Source organism: Hyla sarda, chromosome 6 (genome assembly GCF_029499605.1).
Source record: "Hyla sarda isolate aHylSar1 chromosome 6, aHylSar1.hap1, whole genome shotgun sequence".
Lineage (NCBI taxonomy): Eukaryota > Metazoa > Chordata > Amphibia > Anura > Hylidae > Hyla > Hyla sarda.
Window position 1 is genome coordinate 299,077,288 of NC_079194.1, and position 22,055 is coordinate 299,099,342.

The 22,055-nt window shown below is 41.8% G+C and overlaps 1 protein-coding gene across 9 annotated transcripts in view; it reads right to left on the reverse strand.

The window, feature by feature from the left end:
* Window positions 1-412: 412 nt before the first annotated feature.
* Window positions 413-22,055, reverse strand: part of LRRC4C (leucine rich repeat containing 4C) — an 813,407-nt gene continuing 791,764 nt past the window's right edge. For all 9 annotated transcript variants that reach the window (XM_056527914.1, XM_056527916.1, XM_056527917.1 and 6 more), the window contains one exon: window positions 413-3,097. In XM_056527914.1, the coding sequence (XP_056383889.1) occupies window positions 1,136-3,055 (1,920 nt within the window). In that variant the 5' untranslated portion in view covers window positions 3,056-3,097 and the 3' untranslated portion in view covers window positions 413-1,135. The remainder of the gene's footprint in view (window positions 3,098-22,055) is intronic.

A 22,055-nucleotide genomic window follows, 5' to 3' on the forward strand; every position in this document is an offset into this window, starting at 1 on the left:
CATGTCATGTCAATGCTGTCATGCCCCCTCTCAAAGACATGAATGGAGGGGGCATGGCGTGACATCACAAATGCAGAATCTCCAAGTTTCCGTGTTCTGGACGCTGATGCCGGCCCGGAGATGAGAGGGGTCCCCAGCAATCAGACATCTTACCCCTATCCTTTACATAGGTGCAATGGGGATGAGATGATTTTCGGTGGAGTACCCCTTTAAATCTCCAGCTGGAGAATTATGTGGACAATATGTTCTGGAAAAGAGTGTTTTATGAATTCTTTAGCATTAACCCACACTGTATAAGGCACAATATCCCATATAAAAAAATATGTTAGTTGAAGACACCATCTTAGCCACCTGGCTACTACTAACCCTTAAACCCTTTTTTTTTACAAAAAGACCTTAAAAAGAAACGTGCCCGAGTATAGAAAACATTTCTCATTTTATTTATAACCTTCTTTAAGTGTTCGGAGCTACAAATTTGGCTCATTCCAGAGCTGGGTAAATGATCATGGATTCTTACATGTAATTTGTGTCCCTTATATTTTCTTAAAGAATATAATTTTTTTTTTTTGCAAAATATGGAATAGGTTATAACAAGTAAAATAAAAATATTTACTCTCTGTTTTTTCTTCTTCTCAATCGGCGTTCCCTAGTAGACCACTTAGAAACCGTTTCCCGTGTCAGACAGGTAAATTCTTGTAAAGAATTCCCCCTGCGTTAAGGATTTAAGAAACAAAACCCAATAAACCAATTCAAGCTTATAGTACACGGTTTAAAAAAAAAAAAAAAACCTTGAACAGATTTGATACAAAGAAAAAAAAAAACCTCTCTACAATTAAGTTGTCCTGGTGGAATTTAGGTTGGAAATTCCTATAAAAAAAATATGAGAGCTTGGGTTAAACCAAGCATAGCCAACAAATCTGGAGGAATACACAGGATTTCGATAGTTTTAGATCACAATAGAATTTTTAATAAATAAATTTCTTTCTTTTTTTTTTTTTTTTTTTTATTTCTTTTTTTTATGTAAAGACACTTTTTTTTTAATTGGAAACAGTAGATTTAGCCCAGTCTTTTCCGTTCCTTTTTTTATATAAATTGTCTGTTTTTTTGCTCATAGCCTCCCGCATGGTACAATGCTTTAAATCTGAGTCTCCTGTACATTGTCTTTAGAGCTTGCGCGAATCAATAAAGGTTCATGCACAGAACTGTGTATCGAATTTATTGTGTTCACTGTCGTCGTGTGGTTAAAAGGAGACTTATAAGAGTTATAGTGGTTTAAATGCTCATGTTCTATTGCGGGCATAGGCAGGTGACTCTCGATAGGCGTATCTGCTGTGAGTTCGTCATCCACATTTATAATCTCAACAGTCCGCGTTGGAGCGTGATGGTTCTTCCTATGGTGCTGCTTCCTCATCTTGTAGAAAATAACCAACATAACAGCTGCCATAAGGGTGATGGCCACAAAGCAGCCAATAATAATTTTGGTGGTCTTCATAACCTCGTCGATCCCTGGCATTCCACTGTTTGCATCCGTGATCGGGATGGTATAGGGCTTTTCTGTGGACCTTGTGCTCTGTGGCATAAGCGAGGTGGTTGCATTTGTGGTCTCCCAGTCGATGACCGGTGTAGGACCCACGTGATGTTCAGTGGTCCTCGCCTCATCCTGAGATGGTTCCATAGTCTCTACAGTGACAGTGGAAAAGTATGTGTAACCAGTATCGGTCGCAGTCACATTCAGTATCGCCGAGGCAGTGGTGTTCCCTGCTGAATTACTCACTATGCATGTATACAATCCAGTATCCCGCGCCGTTACATTTGTAAAATTTAACGTGCCATCATTGAGCACAGAAATACGCACTTTGTAAGCCCCATGGGTCATGATAGATCCATTTGGAGTAATCCAACTAACGTAAGTCAACGAAGTAGCTGCCCGGCATTTGAGTTCGGCAGCCATCCCTTCTGTGACATTCAGATCAGCAGGTGGCTCCACAATCACAGGGGCATAACAAGTAAAATAATTCTGGTCCAACTCTGCAATGTGAGTACCTTTCAAACTGGGGGGAGTAGCGCAGCGAGCACAACATGTACTGCCGGTCGTGACTATTTCCTTTAACCACCAACTAAGCCAAAGTATGTCGCAGTTGCAGTTCCAAGGATTGTGGTGCAACTGAATCCTTTGCAAGTTATGGAGAGGTGTGAAAAGGTCATGAGGCAGTAGAGTTAGGTTATTATGTGCCAAATTAAGCTCCACAAGAGACTGTAGGTCATCGAATGCATTCCTCTCAATAATCTGGATTTGGGAATGCATAATCCAAAGTTTTTGCAAATGGGTTAACCCTTGGAAAGATCCAGGTCTGAGAACTGAAAGGTGATTCCCAGAAAGATCAAGCTCGTCTAGTTTCACAAGGGGGGTGAGATTGGGGATTTCTCGTAGGTTGCACATCCCAAGGTTCAAATACTTAAGGTTTGAAAGCCCTTCAAAAGCTCCTTCTGAAATATAGGATAATCTTTTCATTTCCCCCAAATCCAACCTACGTAGAGAAGGGATGCGATTAAAAGCATACGATGGGATACTTTCTATAGGATTGTTCCTCAGCCAAAGTTCTTTCAGTTTTGACAAATATTCAAAAGCTCCATTGGGAATGGTGGTCAGACGATTGTCGAACAGTTCCAACGTGTTTAGGTTTGCCAAGCCATTGAAGGCCCCAATTTCAATTGTCCTAATGTGATTCCTACTCAACTGTAAAACCTCTAAGTGTCTCAAGTGTTTAAAACTGTCCACTTTGATTATTTGGATCTGGTTTTCATGAAGGTTCAGCTGCCTTGTGTTGGTGGATATACCATCTGGGACCTCGCGCAGATTCCTCCGTGTGCAAATGACTTTGCTGAACTGGTTACTGCAGGAGCATACAGAAGGGCAGGTCTGAGCCCTAACCAAGCCGGCCACCACCAGAAGCTGAAGAGCCAACAGCACAATAAAAAGGGGGTCAAATAAGGCCCTGTTGAACCTAGGACCTATCATCATCTGCTGTGGATGTAATGTCATCTTGTTCAACATTCATACTTTGTGCGTGTTTGGTCCTTATGGAGTTCCAGTATTCTGCAAGAAAAAAGAGAAAAATCGAAATATTAATGGCTGTTAATAGTAGCCAAAAATACATTATATACATGCTCACTAAATATGTTTGGTTACAAGAGGTATCATGTTTTAGTAGATACAATACTAGAGGTTACAACTCGACATCTTTTGCAAACAGTATCGGATTAAAAGGGGTACTCCATTGGGAAACAATTTTTTTAAATCAACTGGTGCCAGAAAGTGAAACAGATTTGTAAATTACTTCTATTTAAAAATCTTAATCTTTCCAGTACTGATCAGCTGCTGTATGCTCCACAGGAAGTTGTTTTTTTTTTTTTATTTCCTTTCTGTCTGACCACAGTGCTCTCTGCTGACACTTTTGTCCATTTCAGGAAATGTCTAGAGCAGGAGAAAATCCCCATAGCAAACCTCTCCTGCTCTGGACAGTTCCTTACATGGACAGAGGTGTCAGCAGACAGCACTGTGGTCAGACTGGATAGAGCTACACAACTTCCTCTGGAGCATACAGCACATGATAAGTACTGGAAGGATTAAGATTTTTGAATAGAAGTAATTTACAAATCTGTTTAACTTTCTGGCACTAGGCGATTAAAAAAAAAATTTCCACTGGAGTACCCCTTTAAGATTTATTGTGACGTCACAGCCATGCAATCTCAATGCAAGTCTATGGGAGGGGGCGTGACCCCTACCATAGACTTGCATTGGGGGGTGGGGTTGTGACATCACGAGCAGAGTGTGACCGTGACGTCACAAGCCTCCACCCTGAATGGCCAGTCATCCGGCACGGAGCGAAGTTTGCTGCGTGCACCGGATGTCTTGGGTGCCGCAGCCAAGATCAGACACTTTGGATAGTGGATAAGATGTCTAGGGGCAGAGTACCCCTTTAACACTCTATGAGGAGCAAAATAAAGAGCCCTAATAGCACAAGTTTTTGAATATCCCCATTGATATATTATATAATGTACAATATTGTATGCACATCAGCTCTATTATGCAGCGCTCACACTACATGAGACTATTAGATTTCGGAGACATCCCGCTAAACGTAGAAAGCGTCTATCGGTGAGGGATTCGTGTTGGTTTCTACAGCATTCCCTCTGTTTACACGATACAGAACAGGTTCCTACAATTTCTTTAATGCTGATTCTTCCCTGCCTCATTCTAACCCACAGCCCTGGGTTCATATCCAATCTGCGGCTCACTGCAATGGCCCCTTTTTTCTGTAGAGATTAATGAAATTTCCTACAAATCAGACAAAAGTGAAGTCTTATAGCAGCTCAAAGCACATTCATAACCCAGAGCAGGAAAATGCATAATGCATACGTACAGTATCACAAAAAATATGTATCAGCAAAGGTTGTTTGACATTAAGCAAAATGTACATCCCTTTTTATCAGGAAGAAGAAAAAAAACTTGTTACAAAAAGAAAATGTATTATTTAGATCAGACCTGTAGTTTAGAACGGTGATGCCAAGTAAAGTGTTTTTTTTTTCTGTTTTGTTTATTTTTTATTTTATTTATGATGCTCACTTTGAGCTAAAAGGTTCTTGTGATCTAAAGATAAAAAGTAGAGGATGGCACTAGGGGGAGGCAAACTGGGCAGATGTCCAGGGCTCTCATTTTCCGGGCGGCACAAACAAACAGAAACCTCAGGAGCACACTTAAAGAAGGGCACCAGGTGTTTTTTGCCCATATCATGCACACTTACTATGACTATTTATACTGTGCCAATTTTCATTCCAGCACTGCTGCATTCATGTGTTTCATTACTGTAACTGGTTCACATGATCACCAGTCTGACTCTTCAAATCTTTCAGTGCTTAATGTGTCAGAATAGGATGTCAGTTTGGGTTCTGACTTCCAGAGAACTACTGGATGACATCATCACCTACCAGATACCCTCATGCAAGCTCTTGTATCCCTTCCCACCCCTCTCCTTCCAGCTTCATCCGATATCTCTATGGAATCAGTTTAAACAGTAATTATACATCTCCCCTCCAGCTCTATCTGTTTACTGCTGCTGCTTTCTCTATGGGATCAGCATATATAGTAGTAATAAACCTCTTATCAAGCTCTATCTGTATACTGCTGATGCTATCTCTATGGGATCAGAATATATCATAGTTATACACCTCCCCTCCTGCTTTATTTGTATACTGCTGCTATCTCTATATGATCAGGGTATATAGTATATCATAGTTATACACCTCCCCTCCTGCTTTATTTGTATACTGCTGCTATCTCTATATGATCAGGGTATATAGTAAGTATACACCTCCCCTCCAGCTCTATCTGTATGCTTCCACTTCTATCTCTATGGGATCAGGATTTATATTAGTTATACACCTCCTCTGCAGCTATATTTGTATTCTGCTGCCATCTCTATGGGATCAGTATATATAGTAGTTATACACCTCTCCTCCAGCTCTATCTGTATACTGCTGCTGTCTTTATGGGATCAGGATATATAGTAGTTAGACACCTCCCCTTAATCTATCTGTATACTGCCGCTTCCATCACTGTGGGATCAGGATATATAGTAGTTATACACCTCCCCTTACTCAATCTGTATACTGCTGCTATCTTTATGGGATCAGGATATATAGTAGTTATACACCTCCCCTTACTCTATCTGTATACTGCTGCTTCCATCTCTATGGGATCAGGATATATAGTAGTTATACACCTCCCCTTACTCTATCTGTATACTGCTGCTTCCATCTCTATGGGATCAGGATATATAGTAGTTATACACCTCCCCTTACTCTATCTGTATACTGCTGCTTCCATCTCTATGGGATCAGGATATATAGTAGTTATACACCTCCCCTTACTCCATCTGTATACTGCTGCTGCTATCTCTATGGGATCAGGATATATAGGTGTTATAGAGATTACAAGGGCTGTTGGACTGGGGTGCCCCTTTGTGATGTTCCTTATACAGATCACCAGGGCTGTCAGAACCTTGGTCTTACAGGGGTTGTCTATTAAAAATAAATAAAGAAATAAATAAAGGTTCACCACACCAGTCCACTGGATAGATGTGGTATTGCAGATCGACCACATTGACTTCAGTGGAGATAAGTTGCAATATTTACTAATGAAATGTGTTTATTCCAATCTTAGACCGCCCATTAAGTCCCACCTTAAGTTTTAAGTACAATTTAACATGGGGCATCTGTTTTAAGGTAGAACTAAAATGAATACTATTACAATTTTTTTTATTTATTTATTTACTTTTAAGGTATTAGTTCTTGGAAGCCTCTCCCTTGGGCGCTTTCTCTGGAGCGTCATTAAGGCTTCTAATTAAAATTAAAGCTGTACTCTCACTTTGAACCATAAACCATTGATTAAAGACTAATTTCTGAAAAATTACCTCCAGGCTCATCCAGCTGATACAAAGCTGTAGAATCCGAATTGTTAAAGGGAACGCACACTATTTACCAGTATAGATTATGTAAACTAGGTATTGAGTGAAACGCATTAACCACAATTTATTGCTTTCAGAATATAATTTTAACCAGGGAAAGGGTTTTATCTAATTTAAGATGAGTTTTATTTAATTTTATTTATTTTTTAAATAGCCAACCTTGAGGCAAAAAAATATATAAAAAAATAAAAATAAACATTACAAAAATATACACAAAATATACATAAAATGTATATTTCTAAATATAATTGTACAATGGTAGTAAATAGTGGAAAATATTATAAAAATGAAAAAGGTGGAGAAATTCATAATGATAAATTAGTATAAAGTAGAATACATTAGCATATAATCTACATAAAATTGACTGTATAATTAGATATATAAATTGTTACAAAACAGAAATTAGGTTGCTTTTCACTCAGCTTATGAATAATAGATTTTGACGCTATATGGCCTCGTCGGGGAAATTTCTGAACGCTGGTATAAGAAGAAGAGAGGGGCTCATGTATTAACCCTTTAAAGTGAATCTGTTGGCTGCATTTGCTGAAAAGGGCTGCAGACACCATTGGATAGCTGTTTGGGTATAAAAAATAAATTGTACTTTTCCTGAAGCTGAGAAGGTGGTTGCTATAATTGTCCAGTGTCAAGGAAGCGGAGCCAAGATGCTCAAGTGCCACAACCTGGCTCGCCTCCTTACTTGACCTCACCTCTCAGCCTCTAAAGGAAAGACTGGCAGTAAGGGCAAGTGAGGAAGCATGCTAGGATGTGACATTTGAGCCTCTTGGCCCTGCCTCCTTGACACTTTGGCTTAGAAAAAAAAAAAAAAAACTTTATAACTTTGGCAACCAACATCTGCTCCAGTAATGTCACGGATCGGCAGGCTGGAGGTGGATCCTCTGTGTCAGAGAGGGTTTGGCGTGGACCGTGTTGGTGGACCGGTTCTAAGCTGCTACTGGTTTTCACCAGAGCCCGCCGCAAAGCGGGATGGTCTTGCAGCGGCGGTAGCAACCAGGTCGTATCCACCGGCAACGGCTCAACCTCTCTGACTGCTGAGATAGGCATGGTACAAGGGATAAGGCAAGAGCAAGGTCGGACGTAGCAGAAGGTCAGGGCAGGCAGCAAGGATCGTAGTCAGGGGCAACGGCAGGAGGTCTGGAACACAGGCTAGGAACACACAAGGGAACGCTTTCACTAGGCACAAGGGCAACAAGATCCGGCGGGCGAGTGCAGGGGAAGTGAGGTATAAGTAGGGAGTGCACAGGTGGAAACTAAACAAGCTAATTGGGAAGATTGGGCCAGGCACCATCATTGGTGCACTGGCCCTTTAAATCTAGAGAGCTGGCGCGCGCGCGCCCTAGAGAGCGGAGCCGCGCGCGCCAGAGCATGACAGCCGGGGACCGGGACAGGTAAGTGACTTGGGACGCGATTCGCAAGCGGGCGCGTCCCGCTGTGCGAATCGCATCCCCGACGGCCATGACAGTGCAGCGCTCCCGGTCAGCGGGACCGACCGGGGCGCTGCAGGGAGAGAGACGCCGTGAGCGCTCCGGGGAGGAGCGGGGACCCGGAGCGCTCGGCGTAACAGTACCCCCCCCCTTGGGTCTCCCCCTCATCTTGGAGCCTGAGAACCTGAGGACAAGACTTTTGTCCAGGATGTTGTCCTCAGGTTCCTAAGATCTCTCCTCTGAGCACTCGACTACAAAGGGTCCAAGATAACGTGGTCCGAGATAAAAACTGGGGACACGGAAGCCGAAATACTTGGCGGAGAGCCACACAAAAATAGGAGGAGCTCTTCTCTTTTTTCCGGCAAGCCTCTTCACCCGGGATGAGGCCAGCATGAAGAATTTCAGAGTCTTTCTCCAGATGGTGGCGAAGCCCCGGGAAACCACATCAACAGCGGGCACACAAGAAGGCGTGGGGGTGGGGAGGGAGGGAAGAGGGTCAAGCCCGGCACGGGGCAGAGTGTCAACAGGACGGGAGCCGTGAGGAGGAGACACAGCATAGTCCAGACAGGCCTTGGGGAGGCCAGGTAAAGGGGGAGACACAGAGGCTTGACTGACGGGACTGGGAGCAGACGTGAGGCACTTTCTGTAGCAAGAAGCACCCCAGCTCCCGATCTCCCCGGTGGTCCAGACAAGGGAAGAGGATGGGGGTTGGAGCCATGGCAGACCGAGGAGGACTTCAGAGGAGCATTTGGGCAAAACAAAAAGTTCCATGCTCAAGAGCAGGGGTTCTGTGCGGTAACGCACAGTGCAGTATAGAAGTAAATCTTCTTTCTTCCTGCGGCGAGTCCTCTCTTCAGGGGTCAGGCGGGACCGATCCACTTGCATAGCCTCCTCGGCGGGAGGCACAGGGGTGGATTGCAAAGGATATTGTGAGAGAGGTGCTCCGGGCGGTGTGGCACATGGCAGGGCCTTCCCAGGCAGGAGACCACGGCAGAGTCTAGAGTCCCCATCAAATTTGTCCGGCAGGGACAAGCAGGGGTTAGGAGCGGCCGGTCGCTGCGGAGGAGTTGCAGGAGCCGGCGGAGGAGATGGTTGTTGCAGTTGCAGCTGCTGAGTCTGTGACTGAAGTTGCTGTATCTGCAGCAGCAGCTGCTGTATCTGTGACTGAAGTTGCTGTGTCACGGTGGTCAAGTATGCCAGCTGGTGATTTCGTTGGGTGATCATTAAGGATTGCTGGGCAATCACCGTGGAAATGTCGGCAAGACTTGACAGCGGCACCTCAGCGGAATCCATGGCCGGATCTACTGTCACGGATCGGCAGGCTGGAGGTGGATCCTCTGTGTCAGAGAGGGTTTGGCGTGGACCGTGTTGGTGGACCGGTTCTAAGCTGCTACTGGTTTTCACCAGAGCCCGCCTCAAAGCGGGATGGTCTTGCAGCGGCGGTAGCAACCAGGTCGTATCCACCGGCAACGGCTCAACCTCTCTGACTGCTGAGATAGGCATGGTACAAGGGATAAGGCAAGAGCAAGGTCGGACGTAGCAGAAGGTCAGGGCAGGCAGCAAGGATCGTAGTCAGGGGCAACGGCAGAAGGTCTGGAACACAGGCTAGGAACACACAAGGGAACGCTTTCACTAGGCACAAGGGCAACAAGATCCGGCGGGCGAGTGCAGGGGAAGTGAGGTATAAGTAGGGAGTGCACAGGTGGAAACTAAACAAGCTAATTGGGAAGATTGGGCCAGACACCATCATTGGTGCACTGGCCCTTTAAATCTAGAGAGCTGGCGCGCGCGCGCCCTAGAGAGCGGAGCCGCGCGCGCCAGAGCATGACAGCCGGGGACCGGGACAGGTAAGTGACTTGGGACGCGATTCGCAAGCGGGCGCGTCCCGCTGTGCGAATCGCATCCCCGACGGCCATGACAGTGCAGCGCTCCCGGTCAGCGGGACCGACCGGGGGCGCTACAGGGAGAGAGACGCCGTGAGCGCTCCGGGGAGGAGCGGGGACCCGGAGCGCTCGGCGTAACAAGTAAGGTACAATTATCTATCTTCTCACCTCTTGAGAGTCATAACTGTTTTATTTTTCTATCACCTAAGCCATTTATTTATGGGGTGAAATTTGAAAAAAATAAATAAAAATAAACTAATTGATACATTTTAAAACCATGCACCATAAAGTCAGTGTGATTACAGCAATAAGCGATTAATTACTTAATAGTTAAAATATAAATAAATAATAAGAATAGTAATAATAATAATAATTATTATTATTATTATTATTACTACCATTATAATTGTCATTATCATTATTATTATTATTATTATTATTATTATTATTATTAATAATAATTATCATAATCATTAATATTGTCATTATTATTATTATTATTATTATTACTACCATTATCATTATAATTATTTTTAATAATAATTATCATCATCATTAATATTGTTATTATTAAAACACTTTTTAAAACAATTGTTAAAAAATTGCTTTGCATCGCCTTATTCTACTCTTTATAACTTTTTACATTTTCCATCAATGGAGCAGTATATTGACTCTTTATTTAGATTTTTTTTCCCAGTAAGATGTAGTTTTATATCAATCCTCTTCAATTTTTTTATTGCTTTCTATTTCCATTTTTTTCTGGAATTCCATTGGGTTTTTTCATTTCGGCATTGGAAAATTTTTGCATCCTATGACAATATTAATGACTCTTCTAGAAAATATTAATTGCCATTTGAATAAATTTTCTTTTGCCACCACTGGAAATGGATTTCGAAAAGCGAGAGAAAGCGAGAAATAGCGAGAGAAAGCAAAAGCGAGAGAAATATAATGCTTTCCTTTAGACTTCTTGCTTTATCTAAAAATTGCTCTACACGATCAAAGCATACGAGTAATTTCCTAGTGGAATCCAATGGAACAAGAGTGAAGTGATAATACTGTACCTATAGAAAACTTTAAAACCTTGCAAAATAAAATGTTGGTGCAGGTTGAGCAGTGGGAATATGACCAACACTTAGCACACTATTGTCTCCAGAAGAGGTCTCTAAGAGTAACATAGAAGAGCATCGTATTTTGGATTCTAGGTTATGTACATAGTCAAAGAGGTGGCCTATTTACTAATAGTTTTTACATACAGTATATGTATAGGAAAAAGGATATGGAAAGTAGCTCTCTCCACTAAAGAAGGGAGGTTGTTCCAATACAAGTCAATGCCGAACTTATTAAAGAGGTACTCTGCCCCTAGGCATCTTATCCCCTATCCAAAGGACTATGCTCTGTGCCGGATGATGGTCAATCACAGCCGTCACGCCCCCTCCATTCATGTCTATGGGAGGAGGCTTTGTACGAGCCATCACGCCTCCTCCTATAGACATGAATGGAGGGACGAGGTGTCACGAACACAAAAGCTCCAAGCTTCCATGTTCATAATGCCGGAGATCGTAGGGTGTTCGAGGGGTCGGCCCCCCCCCACGATCAGCAACCTTATCCCCTATCCTTGATAAGACGTCTAGGGGAGGAGGACCTCTTTAGGATGTTACTTCAGAAATAAGAGAGAGACCAGTGAGCAAGCTGTTGTCATTCTAGGAGACAGCTACATTGAATATCCTTTTTCCCTGTGGAACAAATGTGGCCTATAAGTCGCAGCATGCCTTTTGGCACTTTCTTCAAGGCGAACATTTTTAAGAATAAAAGAAGGCCCGTGCAGCATCTTATTAAGGAGTCTATATCATCCTACACACTAAGTAACTGTGCACACTGCTGCAGACCCTGTAACGCAGCACCCGGAGACCATTTTCTGTATAGTACAGCCACCATGGCCAGATACAGGTGCCATAATACGGACTCAAATCATCACAGATTACAGCAAAAAAAGTTATTGCCACTTCTTCCCTGCGCATGTCTTGGAAAGATAATTTTCCAAGACAAGAAAGGGGGACAAATTGTTCATCGCTTGCAGATGATGTTCAATAGATTCACAATGTCACCACAACAATCTGCAGCTATTGGATGTGAGGGCAGTTTTGTCTGGACAATATGTTCCCAACTGGGTATTGGCCCCATCTCAAGTTGGAAGAGATCTCATCTTGGAAGTTGAACGCCAGGGTGCATGAGAGGTGATACCTTTTCTGCTCAGGGGACAACCTCTCTAAACCTAAGTGAAATCAGAACTTTCTTAAGGTTAGAAGGCCCTTATGGGCTAACTTGCAGGTTTGCATTAGGTTTCGAACCCTAGTTTAATTGTGAAGAACAGCTTTATGCCAATACATTGTAAACTGTGCCAGTGTATATATCACAGAAATCCTGCAAAGCCTGTCTCCATGGTAACAATTTAATAAAAATTCTAAAAGAAACAAAATGGCTCTATGGTGGTCGTAAGGGAAAAGCACCAACCACTCTGAACACAATTTGGTCCAAACCATTAACCAACGTGATTTTTTTATATATTTTTTTTTTCATGCAGATTTTAAAATGGAGTTAGCATAAAGAACATGTGATTGTATTTATTATTATCATTGAGATCCCATGCCATGGTTCATAAAGCATGTCTCTTCTTCAGGTTAAAGTGCACCCGTCATTAACAAAAACTGTTTTTATAATGAAGAAAATACCATTATATCTATATTTCTAATATACATTAGTTAAAAAATGTGTATATTTTTGTCCCTGCAGCTATTGCCTGTGCGTGTGTCTCTGTGAGGAGTCTGGGCTCTGTACACTGAGGACAAGTAGGGCTCTGTACACTGAGGACAAGCAGGGCTCTGTACACTAAGGACAAGCGGGGCTCTGTACAGTGAGGACAAGCAGGGCTCTGTACAGTGAGGATAAGCAGGGCTCTGTACACTGAGGACAAGCAGGGCTCTGTACACTGAGGGCAAGCAGGGCTCTGTACACTGAGGACAAGCAGGGCTCTGTACACCGAGGACAAGCAGGGCTCTGTACACCGAGGACAAGCAGGGCTCTGTACACCGAGGACAAGCAGGGCTCTGTACACCGAGGACAAGCAGGGCTCTGTACACTGAGGACAAGCAGGGCTCTGTACACCGAGGACAAGCAGGGCTCTGTTCACTGAGGACAAGCAGGGCTCTGTACACTGAGGACAAGCAGGGCTCTGTACACCGAGGACAAGCAGGGCTCTGTACACCGAGGACAAGCAGGGCTCTGTACACCGAGGACAAGCAGGGCTCTGTACACTGAGGACAAGCAGGGCTCTGTACACTGAGGACAAGCAGGGCTCTGTACACTGAGGACAAGCAGGGCTCTGTACACTGAGGACAAGCAGGGCTCTGTATACTGAGGACAAGCAAGGCTCTGTACACTGAGGACAAGCAGGGCTCTGTACACTGAGGACAAGCAGGGCTCTGTACACCGAGGACAAGCACGGCTCTGTGCTGTGAGGACAAGCAGGGCTCTGTACACTGAGGACAAGCAGGGCTCTGTACACTGAGGACAAGCAAGGCTCTGTGCTGTGAGGACAAGCAGGGCTCTGTACACCGAGGACAAGGAGGGCTCTGTACACTGAGGACAAGCAGGGCCCTTTACACTGAGGACAAGCAGGGCTCTGTACACTGGGGACAAGCAGGGCTCTGTACATCAAGGACAAGCAGGGCTCTGTACACTGAGGCTCTATGACACTTTCCTGGCTCACACAGCAGGGAGTTTGCACAGAGCCCTGCTTGTCCACTCACACTTCCTGTATTTGGGCTTCTCATAGAGATACACAGGCAAAGCTGCAGGGACAGTATTCTTTTTTTTACCTAAAAACATACACAATTTTTAACCAATGTATGTGACAATTACACATATAGTATTATATACATTATTTTAAAAGTTTTTGTTAACGACAGGTACACTTTAAATGGGGCTAATTTGCCTGCATAGCAAACAGCAAGTAGAAGCACAAGACTATGCCTCAGATATCTGCTATGGCTTTTCTTCCCAATTCATTACGGACTGGAAAAATCCATCATGTGAATGGGGTCATGATATGGAGGAAGATAGAAGGAATTACCAAAATATCTATCAGTCAAGGCTAAGGTAGACATGGTTTGGGCCAAGACCCCACCATCTCTTAAACACAGCCGGAGTGGCAGTGCTATAGAGTTTGAATGGAGCAGAAGTGCTCATACTTGTAACTACATTCATATTGGGGCAAGGTGGACCCCATTCTCATGATCCGAGGGTGTCCCAGGGGTCAGACCCTGGTAATAGGTAATCTGTACCGTAATCAGTGAAATCCACCTCTTGGTTGGAGCATGCTAATAATACATCTGCCCCGCGGTGTTCACGTATAAAACCTGCACGTTTCTAGTGTTTAATTTATACTAGGTATAAATTATATACATTTGCGCCGGTGTTTTTACTTATACTTTAAGTAGCTTGTAAGCTACATCCTTGAAAACTCCTGTTTTTTCCCATATTACCTTTAGAGGTTTCCATGGTTACCAAGGACTGGAAGTTTAAGCATCGCTGGCTGAGATCCAAGATATAATATAGCAGTTACTCTCTGGGCTCTTTGTTGTAGGATGAAGTAATCTATTCATTCCAAAAGCAATCACACTAAAATGTTCCTCAATTCAGGTGCCTAATGGCATCCCTCTAATGGAATGGAAGGGGATTGTTTTGGAATAGTTCGAGAGTTTGCGTTCTTCAGACGTATTATCACCACAGTCTGACTTCCCATGTAGATTGGAAATTCAGCGGATGTAGATTTAGATGAAGAACTCTTCTAGGAGATGAGAAGCACAGGGAACACAATGTGTAGGATGGTATACCGTATGTAGGCGTCAGTAAGACTCACTGATGTCTCTAGATTCTTTGTGACTAGTGATGCCAGAATGCAGCCACCGCAAAGTGTACATTCACATAGCATATTTTCTTGTTACAGAAAAATATACTGCAAAACACATGGCAATAAGCTGATGTCTGACTGTCATGTAAACCCGTCGGCCCCGATGGGGCAAACGGCACAGAGGCAGTCCTCACATCCATTAGTCATGATTTGACTGTCACTGTGGCATGTTAAGGGGTATACTACCTGGAGCTCCAAGTAGTTACAGCGGGAGCCCGGCCATTATGCTGACCACCAAGCTCCTGCGATCCCTATAAATACACAATAGGGTTAGAATAAGGGCTCTAACTGAACGTTGTAAAAAAGGCATATCAGTAGTCATTAAAGGGGTCCTCCAGTGGCAAAAACAATTCTTAAAATCTACTGGTGCTTGAAAGTCAAATGATTTGTAAATTACTTCTATTTAAAAATCTTTCAGTACTTATCAGCTGCTATATGCTCCACGGGAAGTTCTTTTCTTTTTCAATTTATTTTCTGTCTGACCACAGTGCTCTCTGTTGACACCTTTGTCCATGTCAGGAACTGTCCAGAGTAGGAGCAAATCCACATAGCAAATCTATCCTGCTCTGGACAGTTCCTAAAATGGACAGAGGTGTCAGCAGAGAGCACTGTGTTCAGACAGAAAAGAATCTCAAAAAGAAAAGAGCTTCCTCTGGAGCATACAGCAGCTGATAAGTACTGGAAGGATTGAGATTTTTTAATTAACTTTCTGGCACCAGTTGATTTAAAAAAAAAAACATTTCCACTGGAGTACCCCTTTAAGAGGTTAAAAATCTCCTATTTTCTGTCTGCAGCTCTTATGCTGACCTATAGGTGTCCATAGTAACAGACTACAAACAAATTCGGTGTAGTCTGATGCTGTAAAACCCTTTTTTGGGGACGGAGGGAATGGAGTAACCTAGTTGGTTGTAGTCTATAACTATGGAGCCAGATCTGTGTGCAGATGTATTGCGTACAAAAAGAAACAGGGTACAAAATAATTAACCATCATGTTCTACAATGTTGCTTTATAGTTTTTGTTTTAGATTAAAAAGTTTTTTCGAAAATATACACAGGCAGCAGATAAGTTATCAGCCGTAATGCCATAAATATTGACAACATTCCAATTTTTTTACACTGGCGTATTAAACCGCAGAGGAAATATTGTATCGGTTGTACGCTAAAGCGCACGGTCTAATTTACTCCATAATAAGTCATACAAACAATCAATATCAATTAAGTATTTTTTAATGGAAATGAGAGACTGTGGTATAAATCAATGGCAGCGCTGTGCTGATCACACTCAACGTCAAGTATGATTGACATTTTTTATTGCTATTTTTGTCTCCCAAACGTCACATTTATTTATGTATGTATTTGTTTATTTAGTTGTATTTTTGTCATTAGTTTAAAGAGTACCTATCATAATCTAAATTCTTCCTAATCCCCCCCCCCCTCCCCAATCTGTCCCTGACTCTCACTGACACTACCCTGTGTTTCTTTTCATTCAAAACTTTCTACCTGATTTCTTGTCTTCTTGGCTGCTCATTCAGCCGTCCTAGTGTGAGGGAGGAAGGGGGCGTGGCCCAGCATAGAGGCTGTGAACACAGCAGCCTGCAGCTCTGAATCTTCTCCTCTCTGTTTACAACTGCATGTGCAGAGAGAAGAAAGATCGGAGCTCAGATAGTAAAATGAATGAGGGCATGCAGTAAGGCAGGGTCAGGAATACGCCCTGCTGTGCTATGAGCACAGTGCTGGCTCCTTCCTGTCTGATTCACAGGCAGGGAGCAGTGCTGAGCTTGTCTGTGTCCCGGCTGCAGTTTGAGATTTAGGACTCCAGCATGTTTCTGAAATCTATAAAAGGACTGGTAGGTAGGGAGACCCCTAGTTGTCATTTTTTCAAAGTGGAAAATTTAACAGAAAGAAGCATATTTTTTTAATAACATTGGAAATGTATTGGAAAGTTATTCTGCATACACTAATCTATAATGTATCAAAAGTTTTTTTGATGAAAGGTACCCTTTAAGGTGTCAGAGGAAGTGGTCAATGACATCATCACCTACCAGATCCCCCCGGCAGCTCCCAGATTCCCTTCAGCTCTATCTGTATATTGTTATTATCTCTATGGGATCAGAATATATATATATATATATATATATATATATATATATATATATATATATATATATATATATATATATATATATAAATAGTTATACATCTCCTCTCCTAGCTCTATCTGTATATTGTTGCTATCTCTATGGGATTGTAATATATAGTAATTATACACCTCCCCTCCAGCTCTATTTGTATACTGCTGCTGCTATCTCTCACCAACAAGTAACAGGTCTTATCTTTCAGGCGGAAAAAAATAAATAAAATAAAAAACATGGGAAATTATGGTGGTTTTCACAAGTCTCCCATTGAAATCAGTGAGAGGTAGTTTTTAAGTACTGTGATTTCCTGTGGGTCAGGATGATGAGTACATCACATGAAACAGATGATACTGTATGTCCAAAAACATATAGTGGGATTGAAGGGCACTCACCGACACCCTAATAAAATTGAAGCAGTTTTATGGTTGGACTGACTCTTTCTTAAATGTTTCAAATGGAGAAAGTGTCAGTCCAGACGTGAAACGGCCGTCTAAATTTTTCTGGATTATCTGCATCTATTTTGCCATTATAGAGTGAGCGCCGCAATTTATCAAGATACTTGTAGTTTGTAGTTTTTTCTGTAATAACTAGGAGTTTTGGACGATACGAATACAAATCTTTTTTTTCTGTTTAACTAGCTATAGGACTAGTGATGACGAGTGTGCATAATATGAGCAAAAAAAACAGAGTGCTTCATTAACCCCTTAAGGACTCAGGGTTTTTCAGTTTTTGCACTTTCGTTTTTTCCTCCTTACCTTTTAAAAATCATAACCCTTTCATTTTCCACCTAAAAATCCTTATTATGGCTTATTTTTTGTGTCACCAATTCTACTTTGCAGTGACATTACTCATTTTACCCAAAAATTCACAGCGAAATGGAAAAAAGAAATAATTGTCCGACAAAATTGAAGGAAAAATGCCATTTTGTAACTTTTGGGGGCTTCCGTTTCTATGCAGTGCATATTTCGGTAAAAATTACACCTTATCATTATTCTGTAGGTCCATACGGTTAAAATGATCCCCTACTTATATAGGTTTGATTTTGTCGCACTTCTGGAAAAAAATCATAACTTCATGCAGGAAAATGTATACATTTAAAAATGTCATATTCTGACCCCTATAACTTTTTTATTTCTCCACGTACAGGGCGGTATGGTGGCTCATTTTTTGCGCCATGATCTGAAGTTTTTATCGCTATGATTTTTGTTTTGATCAGACTTTTTGATCACTTTTTATTCATTTTTTAATGGTATAAAAAGTGACCAAAAATACGCTTTTTTGGACTTTCAAATTTTTTTGCGCGTACGCCATTGACCTTGCTGTTTAATTAATTATATATTTTTATAGTTCGGACATTTACGCACGCGACGATACCACATATGTTTTTAATTTTTTTTATTTACACAGTTTTTTTTTTTTATTTACACAGTTTTTTTTTTTATGGGAAAAGGGGGGTGATTTGAACTTTTATTAGGGAAGGGGTTAAATGACCTTTATTAACACTTTTTTTTTTACTTTTTTTTGCAGTGTTATAGCTCCCATAGGGACCTATAACACTGCACACACTGATCTATTATACTGATCATTGTTATCTCATAGGGACCTATAATACTGCACACACTGATCTCTTATACTGATCATTGTTATCCCATAGGGACCTATAACACTGCACACACTGATCTCTTATACTGATCATTGTTATCTCATAGGGACCTATAATACTGCACACACTGATCTCTTATACTGATCATTGTTATCCCATAGGGACCTATAACACTGCACACACTGATCTCTTATACTGATCATTGTTATCTCATAGGGACCTATAATACTGCACACACTGATCTCTTATACTGATCATTGTTATCCCATAGGGACCTATAATACTGCATACACTGATCTCTTATACTGATCATTGTTATCCCATAGGGACCTATAACACTGCACACACTGATCTCTTATACTGATCATTGTTATCTCATAGGGACCTATAACACTGCACACACTGATCTCTCATGTTGATCACTGGAGTGTATTAACACGCCTGTGATCAGTGTTATCGGCGCTTGACTGCTCCTGCCTGGATCTCAGGCACGGAGCAGTCATTCATCAATCGGACACCAAGGAGACAGGTAAGGGCCCTCCCGGTGTCCGGTCAGCTGTTCGGGATGTTCGGGATTGCGGCAAGCTGCGTTCCCCTGTCCTATGCCCTCCGGCGTGTCCAACCAACTGGATGATTGTGAACTGTCCCAATGAAATCAGGACAATGGGATCAGTTCTAGCATCAGTTTCCCTCCTGTGCACGCCGGAGGCAGATATATGTGAACGCAGCCTTAGTGGTGCACACAAAAAAAAAGAGAGTTCAGTTCTTAAGTGGTTAAAGGGGTATTCCAGGCCCAAACTTTTTTTTATATATCAACTGGCTCCGGAAAGTTAAACAGATTTGTAAATTACTTCTATTAAAAAATCTTAATCCTTCTAATAGTTACTAGCTTCTGAAGTTGAGTTGCTGTTTTCTGTCTAACTGCTCTCTGATGACTCACGTCCCGGGAGCTGTGCAGTTCCTATGGGGATATTCTCCCATCATGCACAGCTCCCGGGACGTGACATCATCATTGAGCAGTTAGACAGAAAACTTCAGAAGCTAATAACTATTGGAAGGATTAAGATTTTTTAATAGAAGTAATTTACAAATCTGTTTAACTTTCCGGAGCCAGTTGATATATATAAAAAAAGGTTTTGCCTGGAATATCCCTTTAGGGACAGATTCCGATTCCCCACATATTAAGCTTTAGTGAACAAATACATTTTTATAAATACATATATATATATATATATATATATAACATTCCGTTGAGCGCTTCAACACATTTTAGTCACAGCCTGTTGTTATGAGAACAGGCCAAATTTAGACTCTGTTTTGCAGCTCCTACAGCTTTCTAAAATTGCCTGCCGAAATGTAAAAAGAAGATACAGTGAGTGACTATCATCCACGTATTCCATCAGCTCAAATTTTAGTCAGCTACAGTGACAGGAAAAAGTATCTGCACCCACATCTCCTCACCACCACCACCATCACCCCCATTATTACCACCAGTCCTGGGACACCTTCCCTCTAGCTCTATCTGTATACTGCTGCTGTTATCTCTATTGGATCAGGATATATAGTATTTATACAGCTCCAATCCAGCTCTATCTGTATACTGCTGCTATCTCTATGGGATTAGGATATATAGTAATTATACACCTCCCCTCCAGCTCTATCTGTATACTGCTGTTATCCCTATGAGATCAGGATATATAGTAGTTACACACCTCCCCTCCAGCTCTATCTGTATACTGCTGTTATATCTATGAGATCAGGATATATAGTAGTTATACACCTCCCCTCCAGCTCTATCTGTATACTGCTGTTATATCTATGAGATCAGGATATATAGTAGTCATACACCTCCCCTCCAGCTCTATCTGTATACTGCTGTTATATCTATGAGATCAGGATATATAGTAGTTATACACCTCCCCTCCAGCTCTATCTGTATACTGCTGTTATCTCTATGAGATCAGGATATATAGTAGTTATACACCTCCCCTCCAGCTCTATCTGTATACTGCTGTTATATCTATGAGATCAGGATATAGAGTAGTTATACACCTCATTTCTATCGGATCAGGATATATAGTAGTTATACACCTCCCCTCCAGCTCTAACTTTATACTGCTGCTATCTCTATAGGATAAGGATATATAGTAGTTATACACCTCCCCTCCAGCTCTAACTTTATACTGCTGCTATCTCTATAGGATAAGGATATCTAGTATTTATTTACCTCCCCTCCAGCTCTATCTGTATACTGCTGCTATCTCTATGGGGTCAGGATACATAGTAGTTATACACCTTTGGCTTTATCTGTATACTGCTGCTGCTATCTCTATTGGATCAAATATCTAGTTGTTATTCACTTTCCCCTCCAGCTCTATCTGTATACTGCTGCTGCTATCTCTATGGAATCAGGATATATAGTAGTCATGTAACCTCCACGAGGCTGCACTCACACTTTGCTGTTTATTTATTTTTTAAAATTTTTTCAGTTTTTGCTGTGATTTTCCCAAATCAGGGGCAATTCTCGGGCTCCAAAGTTGATGCAAAATTTACACAGATATCCTGCTACCAGGAACATCATCAATTGTGTGCTTTATTTATATATGGAGTAAAGTTCTTATACATCATTTTGGTTAAAGGGGTACTTTATTTTATTTATTTTTTTATTTTTTTATTAACTGGTGCCAGAAAGTTAAACAGATTTGTAAATTACTTCTATTAAAAAATCTCAATCCTTCCTGTACTTATTAGCTGCTGAATACTACAGTGAAAATTATTTTCCATTTGAAACACAGAGCTCTCTGCTGACATCATGAGCACAGTGCTCTCTACTGACATCTCTGTCCATTTTAGGAACTGTCCAGAGTAAAAGGAAATCCCCATAGCAAACATATGCTGTTCTGGACAGTTCCTAATATGGACAGAGATGTCAGGAGAGAGCACTGTGCTCATAATGTCAGCAGAGAGCACTGTGCTCATGATGTCAGCAGAGAGCTCTGTGTTTCAAAAAGAAAAGAATTTCCGCTGTAGTATTCAGCAGCTAATAAGTACAGGAAGGATTAAGATTTTTTTTAATAGACGGAATTGACAAATCTGTTTAACTTTCTGGCACCAGTTGATTTAAAGAAAAAAAGTTTTTCACCGGAGTACCCCTTTATATCAGAAACCGATCCCTATGACGAGAAGAAAACATCTGAAAGGGGAAAATCCTTTCTCCCACAAGGAATATAAAATGCATTTTCCTGTTTTTGTCTTTTGCTGAAATAAATGTTCAGTTCCGGCAGGTACTATACCGGAGTGCACAGCGGGGGGGATCACGCCCGGCATGTGGGGGGGATCACTCTACCTTGTTCTAGTCAACTTTACAGCAGATATACTCTTGTTCTTCACTTTCCTTCCTCTAAGCCCATGCCTGTTTTCTCTGTAACAAAAATAACATTACCGGCAGGGTGAAGGCGAAGCTGTTCTCACAGTCAAGCAGAAACTAGAACAAAAG